General features: G+C 43.9%; 1 protein-coding gene across 8 annotated transcripts in view; it reads right to left on the bottom strand.

Annotated features, from left to right (window-relative positions):
* LOC118399164 (plectin-like) overlaps positions 1 to 14382 on the bottom strand; it is a 185234-nt gene that overhangs the window by 130860 nt on the left and 39992 nt on the right. For 2 of the 8 annotated variants that reach the window (XM_052471899.1, XM_052471900.1), the window contains exon 1: positions 1230 to 1507. The exons of the other annotated variants lie outside the window; for them this stretch is intronic. In XM_052471899.1, coding sequence (XP_052327859.1) covers positions 1230 to 1275 — 46 coding nt within the window. In that variant the 5' untranslated portion in view covers positions 1276 to 1507. Of the gene's footprint in view, positions 1 to 1229; positions 1508 to 14382 lie in introns of those variants that run through there. 8 annotated transcript variants of the gene reach the window in all.

Below are 14382 nucleotides of genomic sequence, written 5' to 3'. Positions count from 1 at the left end.
ATTTTTATTCAAACTATGGCCTAAACAGAGTGACTGCATAACTAGGTCTAAATCCAGACTTACTTCTTGCGACTAACTAACAGGTCTAGGCGATAACATTGGACCTGTGTTCTGAACTTGTTCAATTAATATTACTGTAACCCCCACTAAGCCAGTTGTGCTGAATGTTCACCATTTTCTGCTCTCACAGCAATCGATTGGCTGTGCTAGGCTAGCAAGAAATCCCAAAAGATTACACCAGGGATGGACTGATTACAACCTAGCAGAGACTCAAGAGAGTCTGTCAAGAGCCGAATGTAAACTATCATTATCATCCTTTTTAGATTGAGAGATTATATAGAGAATAAAATGAGTTATATACTGTCAGCATCCTATAATTATCATTACTCAATTACTACAAACAGAAGAAAATAACACATGGAAACATTTCCTAACAGGTCTTCTTCACAGTAATCTTGAAAGTCTCATTTAGTGCAAGTGGTTGATGATCAGTGAGATAATCATAGAGTAGCAGTCGGGTGGGAGGGGGGTGCAGTGACTAACACCTCTAGGATGTAAACAAATGCAGCATGAAGTAAGCTGCTCCATGACACACTGCAGTGCATCAAGTCAAAAATGAACTGAGCCGAAGAAACATTTCCATACATTATAGGGTAGATTTCTACAAAATGTAATGGTTTTATATGTTATTTGTCCTGTGTCCCAAAGGATCCTCTCCGGATGCAGGCAGGGATATCCCCAGCCAAAGGGCAGGGTCGTGGTTGGCCGGATCGTAGCGTTGTCGCGGCGATGCAGCAGCACCCTGCAGACCCCAGCGTGGCGCAGACGCACTGTGTGCCGCATGCAGCAGCGGTAAGCTCGCACCACTCACCCTTCGCACCACTCACCCTTCGCACCAGTGCATTCAGAACACAATCACACAAATAGTATGAACACACGCACAAAAAACACACAACATGAAGCGGTCTACAACATACCAGCTCAACTACACCATCATCAATACCAATACTATCACCACCCCCGACCGAGCCCCTCCAGTCACGCTATAACATTCTCTCCCTTTATTCTCAACAAAATGCAGAGAGAGAGGGAGAGGGGAAGATCATTTGATCAAACTTTCTCCACAGATTCACAAAATGAGGTACTCCTCTGCAAGGGGTTGTGGGAAAATGAGGCGGTCCTGTCCAGAACATCACACTTGATAAAGAGGGAGACAGAGAGGAGAATACCTTTGAGAGAGGTGATCTCATGCTGGATAGACCTTGCGGTGTCCATGCTCTCCCTCCCACTGCTTCCTTCTGTCCCAGTCAGGCTGTGAAGCTGCCTGCCCCTGAGTGAGCGCTCCTGCTCCGTCTGGGAGGCTATGAGAACTGCAAAGTCAGCCTAATGCTACACAGCACACTGCTGGAGGAGGTGGAGGAGTTCGCTCTATAGTACCAGAGTTGTTGCGGCTGCTAGCTGGCAGGGCTGCATAGCTGCTCTGTTTTGATTCTCTCTCTCTCTCCACCTCTCTCATTGCTCTCCCTCTCTCCCCCTCAAACTGAAAGAAATTAAGTACACCTCCCTCATTCCCTCCTCCTCCCCTTCCTCCCTCTACCCCATTCCATCCCCTATGCTTTTAACAGACCAATCACAGCTCAGCCATCACATCTCACAGATGTGTAGGATGGCTTCGCATAGCCATCGCAGATCCTGTAAAAGTAAAAAGTGTCTTCTGAGTGACAGACAAAGGAATAGAGAAAGATTCAAATGAATTTGCTATACATAGGCCTATACTGTATAGCATATATAAAATCGGCTTGTTCTTTATCAATGGAGACTTGGTGAAGACGTGAGATGAAAAATTGTCACCAATAAATCACATGGGAGCATAGATTGCAGTGTGCAGTCTTTTTTCACCCCGTCCTTCCCTTACACCCACATGGATGACGCTGTGAGTCGATAGAATCCGAATCTCCTAGAAAAGTGTGTAGTCACTCAATACTACTCTATATTTTATGCCAGTGCTGCAGAGGGGCGGGGAGCTCAGACTTACAGCAATGTAGGATGATGCAGCACCTTTTAGTGAGTGTGTTCTGACGCAGCACCTTTTAGTGAGTGTGTTCTGACGCAGCACCTTTTAGTGAGTGTGTTCTGATGCAGCACCATCAGAAAGTATTCCTACCCCATAACTAGTTCCACATTTTGTTGTGTTACAACCTGAATTCAAAATTGATTAAATATATTTTTTTCGCACCCATCTATACACAATACCCCATAATGATAGCTATTTTTTCCCCCCAACATTTTTGGCATATTATATGAAAATTCAATGCACAAATATCTAATTTACATAAATATTTCAACCCCTGACTAAACCAGGTATTCCTCTAGCATTTTGACTGTGCTTAGGTCCATTTATTTTATTTTTTAGTCTGAAAAACTCCCGAGTCCTTGACAACTACAAGCATACCCAAAATATGATGCAGTACATCACTATACTACTATTGCTTTGCCACAGTTTTGCAGTATTACTTTAGTGTGTTGGTACCAACATGATGCATGTTTTGGAATTTTTATATTCTGTACAGGCTTCCTTCTGTTCAACCTGTCATTTAGGTTAATATTGTGGAGTAACTACAATGTTGTTGATCCTTCTTCAGTTCTCCTATCACAGCCATTAAACTCTGTAACTGCAACTTTTCAACTTCCTACTACTTTTTAGCTACTTTGCAATTTATTAGCATGCTAGCTAACCCTTCCCCTAACCTTTAAATGTTTTAGCTAAACCTTCCCATAACCCTAACCTTAACCCCTAGCATGGCTAACGTTAGCTACCTAGCTAGAATTTGTAACAAATAATACATGAAGCTAATTCTTAACATTATACGTTTAGCAAATGTGTAACATATATAATACAAATTGTAATTTGTAACACATCATACAAAATGGGTGATGGACATCCACAAATTAATATATACCATATAAAATTGAACATATCATACTAAATGGACTGTGTCGGATTTATGTACAGAATTATACGAAATGCTCAGACCAGGTTGGGCCCAATCTTCACAGGGTGTCACAGCCTCTAAAGGCTTGTGTGTGGGATGAGACCAATAAGACAAAATTCCTGAGAGGACCATAAATGCCCTTTGCATAGGGTAATTCAGAGTTCACCCTGTACAGATACAAGTGACCACAGAAATAATACATCCATATAGATACAGTAGCTTCAGAGTCTGCTTTAGGGGACAAGTTTAGCATACCAGCTAATCTGCGTTAATACCATTGTTACGCCTTATTACAACAAAACCTGGTTGGAAATTAGATTGATGGGACTTGAGGCAACGACTAACTGTAGGCACCAATGCTGAGACTTCATCAGGCATGAAGTATTGTGTTCATTAATGTATCATCAATAGTTATACGGGGGAGTCAATGGGTGTGTCTGAAATGGGCCCTGGTCAATGGTAGTGCACTTTATAGGGAAAAGGGTGCCATCTCAGACTCAAACACAAGGACACGCTGAAAATCCCCCAGCCAGAACAACACAGCTGTTTAGGGACTGTTTGATTTGGCTGTGAGCTTGTCTGAGGTTTGGACCTGCACGGCCTTGCTTGATGTTGTCACGGATCCCTCTGGAACTCTTATCACGCACACTTGTCCCCTATTCCCACTGATTAGTACTTGTATAAGTGTGCCCTTTGGTTTCCTTGTCTGTCGATTATTGTTACAATGTCCGTTGGTGCGTGTGAGTACCTGTGCTGTTTATTTTGGCTTTCGTGCCCTTGCGGATTGCCAGATGATTACGGGTCTTGTCCCATGGGTTAATCATTGTGCGAGTGTGTATTTATTTGAGGTACTCCTCACTCTTTTGTTTGGGTTTCAACCCCGTGTGTTGTATATGTGTTTGCTTGGTCTTCGTCCCCGTGCCCTTATACGGCACGCTGTAATTTGGGGCGTAATAAAAAAAACTATTACGCTTTCCTGTGTAAGTTTTTATTTATTTTACCTTTATTTAACCAGGTAGGCAAGTTGAGAACAAGTTCTCATTTACAATTGAGACCTGGCCAAGATAAAGCAAAGCAGTTCAACACATACAACAACACAGAGTTACACATGGAATAAAAATAATGGGGTGTAAAGGAGCAAAATAAATAAATAAATTCAGTAGGGGGAGAGGTAGTTGTTTGGGCTAAATTATAGATGGGCTATGTGCAGGTGCAGTAATCTGTGAGCTGCTCTGACTGCTGGTGCTTAAAGCTAGTGAGGGAGATGAGTGTTTCCAGTTTCAGAGAGTTTTGTAGTTTGTTCCAGTCATTGGCAGCAGAGAACTGGAAGGAGATGCGGCCAAAGGAAGAATTGGTTTTGGGGGTGACAAGAGAGATGCACGTGCTACAGGTGGGTGCTGCTATGGTGTCCAGCGAGCTGAGATAAGGGGGGACTTTACCTAGCAGGGTCTTGTAGATGACCTGGAGCCAGTGGGTTTGGCGACGAGTATGAAGCGAGGGCCAGCCAACGAGAGCGTACAGGTCGCAGTGGTGGGTAGTATATGGGGCTTTGGTGACAAAATGGATGGCACTGTGATAAGACTGCATCCAATTTATTGAGTAGGGTATTGGAGGCTTTTGTAAATGACATCGCCGAAGTCGAGAATCGGTAGGATGGTCAGTTTTACAAGGGTATGTTTGGCAGCATGAGTGAAGGATGCTTTGTTAAGAAATAGGAAGCCAATTCTAGATTTAACTTTGGATTGGAGATGTTTGATGTGAGTCTGGAAGGAGAGTTTACAGTCTAACCAGACACCTAGGTATTTATAGTTGTCCACATATTCTAAGTGAGAACCGTACAGAGTAGTGATGTTGGATGGGCGGGCAGATGCAGGCAGCGATCGGTTGAAGAGCATGCATTTAGTTTCACTTGTATTTAAGAGCAATTGGAGGCCACGGAAGGAGAGTTGTATGGCATTGAAGCTCGTCTGGAGGGTTGTTAACACAGTGTCCAAAGAAGGGCGAGAAGTATACAGAATGGTGTCATCTGCGTAGAGGTGGATCAGAAACTCACCAGCAGCAAGAGCGACATCATTGATGTATACAGAGAAGAGAGTCGGCCAAAGAATTGAACCCTGTGGCACCCCCATAGAGACTGCCAGAGGCCCGGACATCAGGCCCTCCGATTTGACACACTGAACTCTATCAGAGAAGAAGTTGGTGAACCAAGCGAGGCAATCATTTGAGAAACCAAGGCTATTGAATCTGCTGATGAGGATGTGGTGATTGATAGAGTCAAAAGCCTTGGCCAGGTCAATGAATACGGCTGCACAGTATTGTTTCTTATCGATGGCGGTTAAGATATCATTTAGGACCTTGAGCGTGACTGAGGTGCACCCATGACCAGCTCTGGAACCAGATTGCATAGCGGAGAAGGTATGGTGGGATTCGAAATGGTCGGTAATCTGTTTGTTGACTTGGCTTTCGAAGACATTATAAAGGCAGGGTAGGCTTGATATAGGTTGTAGCAGTTTGTGTCATGAGAGGGGGATGACCGCAGCTGCTTTACAATCTTTGGGAATCTCAGACGACACAAAAGAGGTTGAACAGGCTAGTAATAGGGGTTGTAACAATTTCGGCAGATAATTTTAGAAAGAAAGGGTCCAGATTGTTTAGCCTGTCCAGCTCTTTCAGAACATCAGCTGACTGGATTTGGGAGAAGGAGAAATGGGGAAGGCTTGGGAGAGTTCCTGTGTGGGGTGTAGTGCTGTTGACCGGGGTAGGGGTAGCCAGGTGGAAAGCATGGCCAGCCGTAGAAAAATGCTTTTTGAAATTCTCAATTATAGGTGATTTATCGTTTGGAGGTCGTTTGACCGCTGACCCATTATGGATGCAGGCAATGAGTCAGTGATCGCTGAGATCTTGGTTGATAATAGCAGAGGTGTATTTAGAGGGCAAGTTGGTTAGGATGATATCTATGAGGGTGCCCATGTTTACGGCTTTGGGGTGGTACCTGGTAGGTTCATTGATAATTTGTGTAAGATTGAGGGCATCAAGCTTAGATTGTAGGATTGCTGGGGTGGTAAGCATGTTCCAGTTTAGGTCGCTTAGCAGCACGAGCTCTGAAGAAAGATGGGGGGCAATCAGTTCACATATGGTGTCCAGAGCACAGCTGGGGGCAGAGGGTGGTCTGTAGCAGGCGGCAATGGTGAGAGACTTGTTTTTAGAGAGGGGGATTTTTAAAAGTAGAAGTTTAAATTGTTTGGGTACATACCTGGATAGTAGGACAGAACTCTGTAGGCTATCTTTGCAGTAGATTGCATCACTGCACCCTTTGGCCGTTCTATCTTGTCTGAAAATGTTGTAGTTAGGGATGGAGATTTCTGAATTTTTGGTGGTCTTCCTAAGCCAAGATTCAGACACGGCTAGAACAGAGTGTGCTAAAGCAGTGAATAAAACAAACTTAGGGAGGATGCTTCTAATGTTAACATGCATGAAACTAAGGCTATTACGGTTACAGAAGTCATCAAAAGAGAGCGCCTGGGGAATAGGAGTGGAGCTAGGCACTGCAGGGACTGGATTCACCTCTACATCACCAGAGGAACAGAGGAGGAGTAGGATAAGGGTATGGCTAAAAGCTATGATAATTGGTCATCTAGATTGTCCGGAACAGAGAGTAAAAGGAGGTTTCTGGAGGCGATAAAATAGCTTCAAGGTATAATGTACAGACAAAGGTATGGTAGGATGTGAACACAGTGGAGGTAAACCTAGGTATTGAGTGATGATGAGAGAGATATTGTCTCTAGAAACATCATTGAAACCAGGTGATGTCATCACATGTGTGGGTGGTGGAACTGAAAGGTTGGATAAGGTATAATGAGCAGGGCTAGTGGCTCTACAGTGAAATAAGCCAATAAACACTAACCAGAACAGCAATGGACAAGGCATATTGCCAAGAGAGGCATGCTTAGTCGAGTGATCATAAGGGTGCAGTGAGTAGTGAGGTTGGTTGGGGTAACGGCAATTCAGACAGCTAGCCGGGCCATCGGTAACAAGCTAGTATAGGATAGAGGTCTGTTTTTAGCCACCTTGTGCATTTCCGTCAGTAGATTAGTGGGGTTCCGTGTGGTAGAGGGGATCAATCCAATTGGCAAAATAGATAGTTATAGTGACCCAAGAAAAATTGTCCAATAGACCTATTCTGATAGCAGCCGATAAGACAGCTAACAATTAGCGGGCCGCAGATGGGCGTTCAGGTAACGTCGCAACTGAGGGGCCAGGTGGATAACTCCCTCGGGCAGATAACGACGGTAGTCCAGTCGTGAAGGCCCGGTGGGGCTCCGCATCGGCAGTAAAACGGGTCCAGATAGATGATTGTAGCCCAAGAGTTGCTGATGGAACTCTTCAGCTGGCTAGCTCCGGAATAATTGATGTTTGCTCCGGGATCGACGTAAGCCAATAGTCACACGGATAGCAACTAGCTAGCTGCGAGATCCAGGTGTAAATGTCCAGAGCTTGTGGTTGAAATCCGGGGATATGGAGAGAAAATAGGTCCGGTATGCTCTGGTCTGAGTCGTGTTGTTCAAAACTGGCGATAGCTTTTCGAGCTAAAGGATTGCTGACGACCACAAACCGTGGTTAGCTGAATACTAACGTTAGCCAGTAAACTGGCTAGCTTCTGGCTAGCTTATATTGTGGATTTCAGATTTGAGGTAAATAATACTTGTACCAACCATCTGTCTTTATTCACACATAGCCAGACTAGTTGGACATTTGCATGGACATCAAAACAGTATTCACTTGTAAGAGAATAATACAATTAAACGGATCACGGAAAGTTACACAAGATTAGTTTGATCACCAGCCAGAGCAAGATGCAGAGAACAGATGCTAGGCAAATTAATAACAGTCCCAAATATTTTTCAGTCAGAGAAAAACATTTTAGCAGCAAATAAAGAAAAAAAATAGATATATTTGTTGTGACATGATGTCAGTGAGGACAACTGTGCTTCGATCAAATATTATTTCAGACCTAGATGGATGTAGCAATGGACAAAGCAATTGCAGATTTGGACATGAACAATGAACAATTCTAATATTGGGGATATTGACTGTGCCACAAATGCTAAAAAGCTCTCATTTGGAGAAAGTGTCCAGGTAATTACTGGGAAACCAATATGTAATTTTGTAATTTGGGTGAACTATCCATTTAACCTTCAACATACTCAATGGAAAATAAGTAGGAAGATTCACAGCGGAATTACTGTTTGACCGCTACAGCCATTTCTTGTATAAAAATGTTAAAAACCTAAACCCCGCATTTCTCTTTCTAGCTCATTTCGGCATGCTTTGGACTTGACATGACACACCTGGGTAAGAATCTTATTTTCTACTCTCACAAAACCCTGTTGAATTCAGCAGACGGTCTCTGCTGGTCCACTTTTTCATACACTTATCTCTCATCCTGTCCTCTTGTCCAAACGAGCCAGGAGAGAGGCTCGTAGGACGTTGAGAAAATGGCAAATATGGCAAATATGGCACACCTCCAAATGCGTACATTTGTGTGGAAGGTGATGTGTGGCATAATGACTATGCAGCTTTCTTCACCAATCCCTATGCTAAATCCTGCACTACAGCTGCCTTAAAATTATTCAGACAAGGCATCAAGGGCTTCTCTTCCAATCAATATGAATGGCATGGATCGTGTTCCAACTTCTAACAATCTGCAGAGATGGGGGGGAGAGTAAAGGGGGTGGGGGTTGACATTCGAATGGGATAGGGGTGGTGAGTACGGAATTGAGAATCTGGGAGGAGTGAAACAAAGAATTGACTGAGCGAGGGGGTGATGGAGAGAGCGATGAGGAGGGGGGAAAGATAAGCGAAGATGGGAGAAACTCTACTACAGTGACAGCGGTCCATCTGAGGGACACAGTGGTTGCACAGTCCAGTCAGGCAAGGCAACGCCCCAAAGCTCCAGCCAACAACATTCCAACCCAGTGAGGTCACAGAGGGCTGTAAATCTTGCCCTGTGGCGTCTCTATTAGCACTGCCCACAGCACAGACATGGGATGCATTACAAGTGGCACCCTATTCCCTACATTGTGCATTACTTTTGACAAGATCCCTATGGACCCTGGTCGAAAGTAGTGTACTATAATGGGGATAGGGTGCTATTTGGGATGCAGAGGGACATGGGGGACTGAAAGGGTTCCATGTCAACCATGTCACAAACAACACCACACCACAGAGTGGCTCTGTTGGTCCCTCATAAGAACCAAAGAGTGGGTGGGGGCAGGAAAGCCATAAAAATCAGCTAATCAACATACAATTGATAAATACCAGTTTGATCCTTTGGCAATGGCATTGGAGAGGAGATATCGCATCAGGGAAACAAGTAGAAATACAGCTGCAAGCAGCAATAACTTGGGTATCTAGTATTTTCGCCTGTTTCACCCTCTCAAATGTTATGCCCTTATTTTACAAGTCATAAAATTCGGTTCAGGCACAACACCAACAATACCTCACTGTCCAGGGATGTCTATCTGAAAGCCTCAGTGGTGGAATTTGAACCCAGACTCCTATGGGTTGGTATGCATTACAAGACAAAGGCACTAAGCCTCTGAGCCATTCTCGCATAATAGCAAAAGTCAGGGCAAAAGTCCACACTATGGAAGAGCATGCTTGTATGAATTGAAGGTTCCAGTCTTGACTACATCGCTTTCACTTACATAAATATTATAACATACAGTATAATAATGTAACATATGCCATTTAAGCAGGTCACTTTTATCCAAAGCAACTTAGAGTAATGCGTGCATACATTCTTTACATCTGGGTGATTGCGAGAATTGTGCCCACTATCCTGGCATTGCAAGCGCCATGCTCTACCAACGGAGTTACAGCCGGCCACCACGTGTGTAGTAGACAAGTGCACACTTCAGGAAAAAGCATAGAGTATTGAGAGTATTAGCCAGCCGGGAGCTCCAACCGTCCAAGAGCCCAAACATAGACACACATTTGGTTCTACTCTACTATACTCTAGTGTATTTGTATTTATTATGGAAATAGGGTGCAGGCCAGGCAGCAGGCTGTTAGCCAGCCTGCCAGCTTAGTGGAGTCTGCCACTAGCACAGTCAGTGTAGTCAGCTCAGCTATCCCCATTGAGACCGTGTCTGTGCCTCAACCTGGGTTGGGCAAAACTAAAACAAAACTTTTGCAAAGGTCTACAATAGCCTCAACAGCACTCTGTCGGGTAGCACCATGGTGTAGCCGGAGGACAGCTAGCTTCCGTCCTACTCTGTGTACATTGACTTCAATGCAAAACACAGGAGTCTCATGTTTCTCACCCCCTTCCATAGACTTACACAGTAATTATGACACCTTCTGGAGGACGTCCTCCACCCTATCAGAGCTCTTGCAGCATGAACTGACATGTTGTCCAAAGGATCAGAGAATGAATCTAGTACTGGAAGCATAAACTACAGTTAGCTATCACTGCAGTGTATAATATGAGGTGAGTAGTTGACTCAAAGCGAGAGAAGGACCATAGTTGAACAGTTTTGACAAAATGTATTTATTCCAAAATGAAGGAGAAGCAAGAGAGAAGGAATACAACATGGCTGCTATGAAAGTGAACAGTGTTTATGCATGATCAGGAGTGTATTCATTCCGCCGATTCTGAACAACATTTCTTAAACGAAAACAAACGGAACAAAACGTGAATAAACATACCTGAATTTGTCCAATAGAGACTCTAATTTGCAACTGTTGTACTGATGATTAGACCCGACATCAGTTAGATGCAGGCAAGAGTGTGCAAGGCAGTATTGAATGTCACTGTCTGTCAACTCAAATGTGTCTCTCGACCTATGTGCACCTATTTGGAAACTTTCATTCATAGGCTAGGTTGTAGCAACCTCATGATGGGTAGGTACAGGGAAAATGTAAGTAAACTAAACTGGGTGGACTAAACTGGGTGGATGGAATATGAAATAGAATCATCCAATTTGCTGTAATAGAAATATGGCCATGCTCATGAAAAAAAAAATCCTCCCTCATCTTAAACAGCGCTGACCGCCACGAAACTATTACTCGACAGATCTATACTCCACTATACTATATCTTACTGTAATGTATTTTATTATCATTCTCAAATACATTGGAGCTCTCTCTGCACTAACTAAAACTGAGGCAATTATTTTTGGGCCCAGAACTAAATTGTGTTTGTCCTCTGAAATCAGTGGAGTTATGGGGTGAGGTGCTGACTACTAAAACCTTTGTTAGCTACCTGGGATGTATCCTTGATGGAAGCTTGGGAGGTGTAAGAATGGTCAATAAAGTGCTAGGCAAGGTTAATGCCAGGACTAAGTTTTTGTCCAGAAAGTCCAAGCTGCTTGATAAGGACTCTGCCCTCATTCAATGCCATTTTGACTATGCTAGTACTTCCTGGTTTGGGGGCTTATCTAAACATGAAGGGGAAGCTCCAGATAGCCCAGAATAAGCTGATCAGGGTAGTATTGAAGGAGAGTCCAATGTACACACATAGGCAGGAGCTGCTTTCAGGAACTCAACTGGCTGCCTGTTGAGGCTAAAGTGTCCCAGATTAGACTGGGTTTGACTTACAGGAGTATTTATGGTTCTGCATCCAGATCTCTAACCGATTACTTTCCCCATGTTAGAGATGCAAACAATCACAGCACCAGAACATGTGTTGCTAATGTGTGCTTATTCAGGAGTAATGCTGGGAAAGGTACGTTCTTGTATACTGGAGCTTTAGAGTGGAATGTGTTGACTCTGCACATAAAAACAACATCCAGCTTTAAAAAAATAAAAATAAAACTGTTTGATGTCTTCGGTGCCCATTTCAATGTACCTTACGATGCAACTGAAATGATGAGATAGTAAAACAGTAAAACATAAAAACAAAGAAGAAAAAACAAAGAAGAAAATCTACCTCCCTGTCATACTGTGTGGAACTGTGTTGGATCTTGCCTCAAGAGGACCACAATGGAAGTAAGTCCCAGACTTTATTGTATGTTATCCTCAATGATTTTACTCATGGCTTTTCAAGTAATGTGTGCTTTATATTTTAATTACTAAATGTGTGTTTAAAAAAAATCTAAAATGAAACAACACTCTACTCGAGTTTACTATACTGGATCTTGTTTTTCCCCATTTTAACTGGTCATTGGTCTGGTCATTGTCTCAATACCCTGGTCCATGATCTAGGTATAAGAAAGTCTTGGTCTGGATCTAAAGGGTTCTGGTCTTTATCTCTGGTACTCGCACCACTTTTATACTTTTGAATCCATGTGGGTAGTGGTCAAGTACACACTTCAGGAAACACTGTAGAGTATTGAGATGCAAGGCCAGCAGGGGGCTTCATTCCCTCCCAGAGCAGCTTGAATTGTCAGGCTTAATTGGCTCACAGCAACCATGAAGTTTCAGACAAACTGTCACACACTGATCTGTTTCACCTGTCTTTGTGATGGTCTCCACCCGCCTCCAAGTGTCACCCATCTTCCCTTGTGTATTTACTGGATTATTAACCTCTGCCTACCCTGAACCTGCCTGCCGTCCGGTATCGTTGCCCCACCTCTGGTTTTCTGACCCCTGCCTGCCTTGACCGGTCTATTGCCTGCCCCTGTTGGATCACAGGGGCAGGCTATAGACATTAAACCATTGTTAATTAAATGTTGTCTGCATCTGGGTCTTACCTTCATACCTGATATCAACTTCATTTATATTGCATATCAAGATCTTGGTCTATAGATGCTGTACACCAAGTTTATGAAAAATTGGTTTAAATCACATATGTCAGAGTCAAGGCCCGCGGGCCACATCCGGCCCGCGAGAAGGTTTTTACGGCCCCTGGGATGATCTTGATTTATTATTAGAACCGGCCCGCAGACCGCAGCAAGCCGGCAGCCCGCAGATCTTTTACACGCACCAATACTACATTTCCCACAATGCAACGGTGACGCACCGAGCAGTAGGCTGCTTCATTTCAATATTTATTGGCACAGCAGTTGTCAGCATCACAGTAAAATTAACTTTCAGATACCCATCAAAAATGGCAAAACGGAAGGTGGACACTGAGAACCGGGGTTTCAAACAAGGTGGGAGTCGGAGTATTTGTTCACGGAGGTAGCTGGAAAACCTGTGTGTCTTCTGTGTGGAGAAAGTGTGGCGGTACTGAAAGAGTATAATCTGAGACGACATTATGAAACGAAACACGCGGACAAAAACAAGAATATGGACATGGAACAAAGGCTACAAAGGCAGAGGAATTAAAACGAGGCCTCAAATCTCGACAGGCTCTGTTCAAAAAAAAGCCAAATCACAAGGCCAGGCTGCTGTCAAGGCCAGTTTTATTTTGGCAGAAGAGATCGCTAAATCAGCCCGGCCATTTACGGAGGGGGATTTCATCAAAAACTGCATGATTAAAGTTTGTGACGAAGTTTGCCCAGAAAAAAGGCAACTCTTTTTAAATGTGAGTCTGAGCAGAAACACCATTGCCGAGAGAGTAGACCAGTTGTCCATCAATCTAAAAGAGCAGCTTGTGAAAAAGGGAAAAGATTTCATTGCATATTCCTTGGCTGTGGATGAGAGCACCGACATTTCTGACATTGCCCAGTTGTCAATTTTCATCCGCGGAGTGGACTCCAGCCTAAGCGTGACAGAGGAGTTTTTGGCTTTACGTCCTATGCATGGCACAACTACGGGGCATGATTTGTATGAAGAGGTGTCAAGATGTGTAAATGAGATGGAGCTGCCTTGGGAAAAACTCGTGGGTTTGACAACCGACGGAGCACCTGCGATGTGTGGACACAGGAGCGGACTGGTGGCGAAGATACGGGAAAGATGCAGAGGAAAACGCGACAGGTGAGCTGACAGCTTATCATTGTATCATACACCAGGAAGCGTTGTGCGGTAAAGCCTTGAAAATGGAGCATGTAATGAGCATCATCACGCGCACAGTTAACTTTATCAGAGCCAAAGGTTTGAATCACCGCCAGTTCAAGGCATTTCTGACGGAGTTAGAAACGGAGCATGGTGATTTGCCTTATCACACAGAGGTGCGATGGCTAAGCCAGGGAAAGGTGCTTCAAAGATGTTTCGAGCTTCGTGAGGAGATTTGTCTGTTCTTGGACAGCAAAGGGAAAGACACAACACAACTCCGAGACGAAATGTTTCTGTGTGAAATGGCTTTTCTGTGTGACATTACGAGTCATCTGAATGCAATGAACTTGCAGCTGCAGGGTCGGGATCGTGTCATCTCTGATATGTACAGTACAGTGAAGGCATTTAAAACCAAACTGACTCTGTGGGAGACGCAGATGCGGAAAGAAAATTTGAGCCACTTTCCCAGCTGCCAGACCATGAAAGAGAAGCTCTCTACCAGTGCGTT

This window comes from Oncorhynchus keta, chromosome 20, assembly GCF_023373465.1.
Source record: "Oncorhynchus keta strain PuntledgeMale-10-30-2019 chromosome 20, Oket_V2, whole genome shotgun sequence".
Taxonomy (NCBI): Eukaryota; Metazoa; Chordata; class Actinopteri; order Salmoniformes; family Salmonidae; genus Oncorhynchus; species Oncorhynchus keta.
The sequence above is the reverse complement of the archived record's forward strand: the minus strand, read 5'-3'. Positions and strand labels throughout refer to the sequence as shown.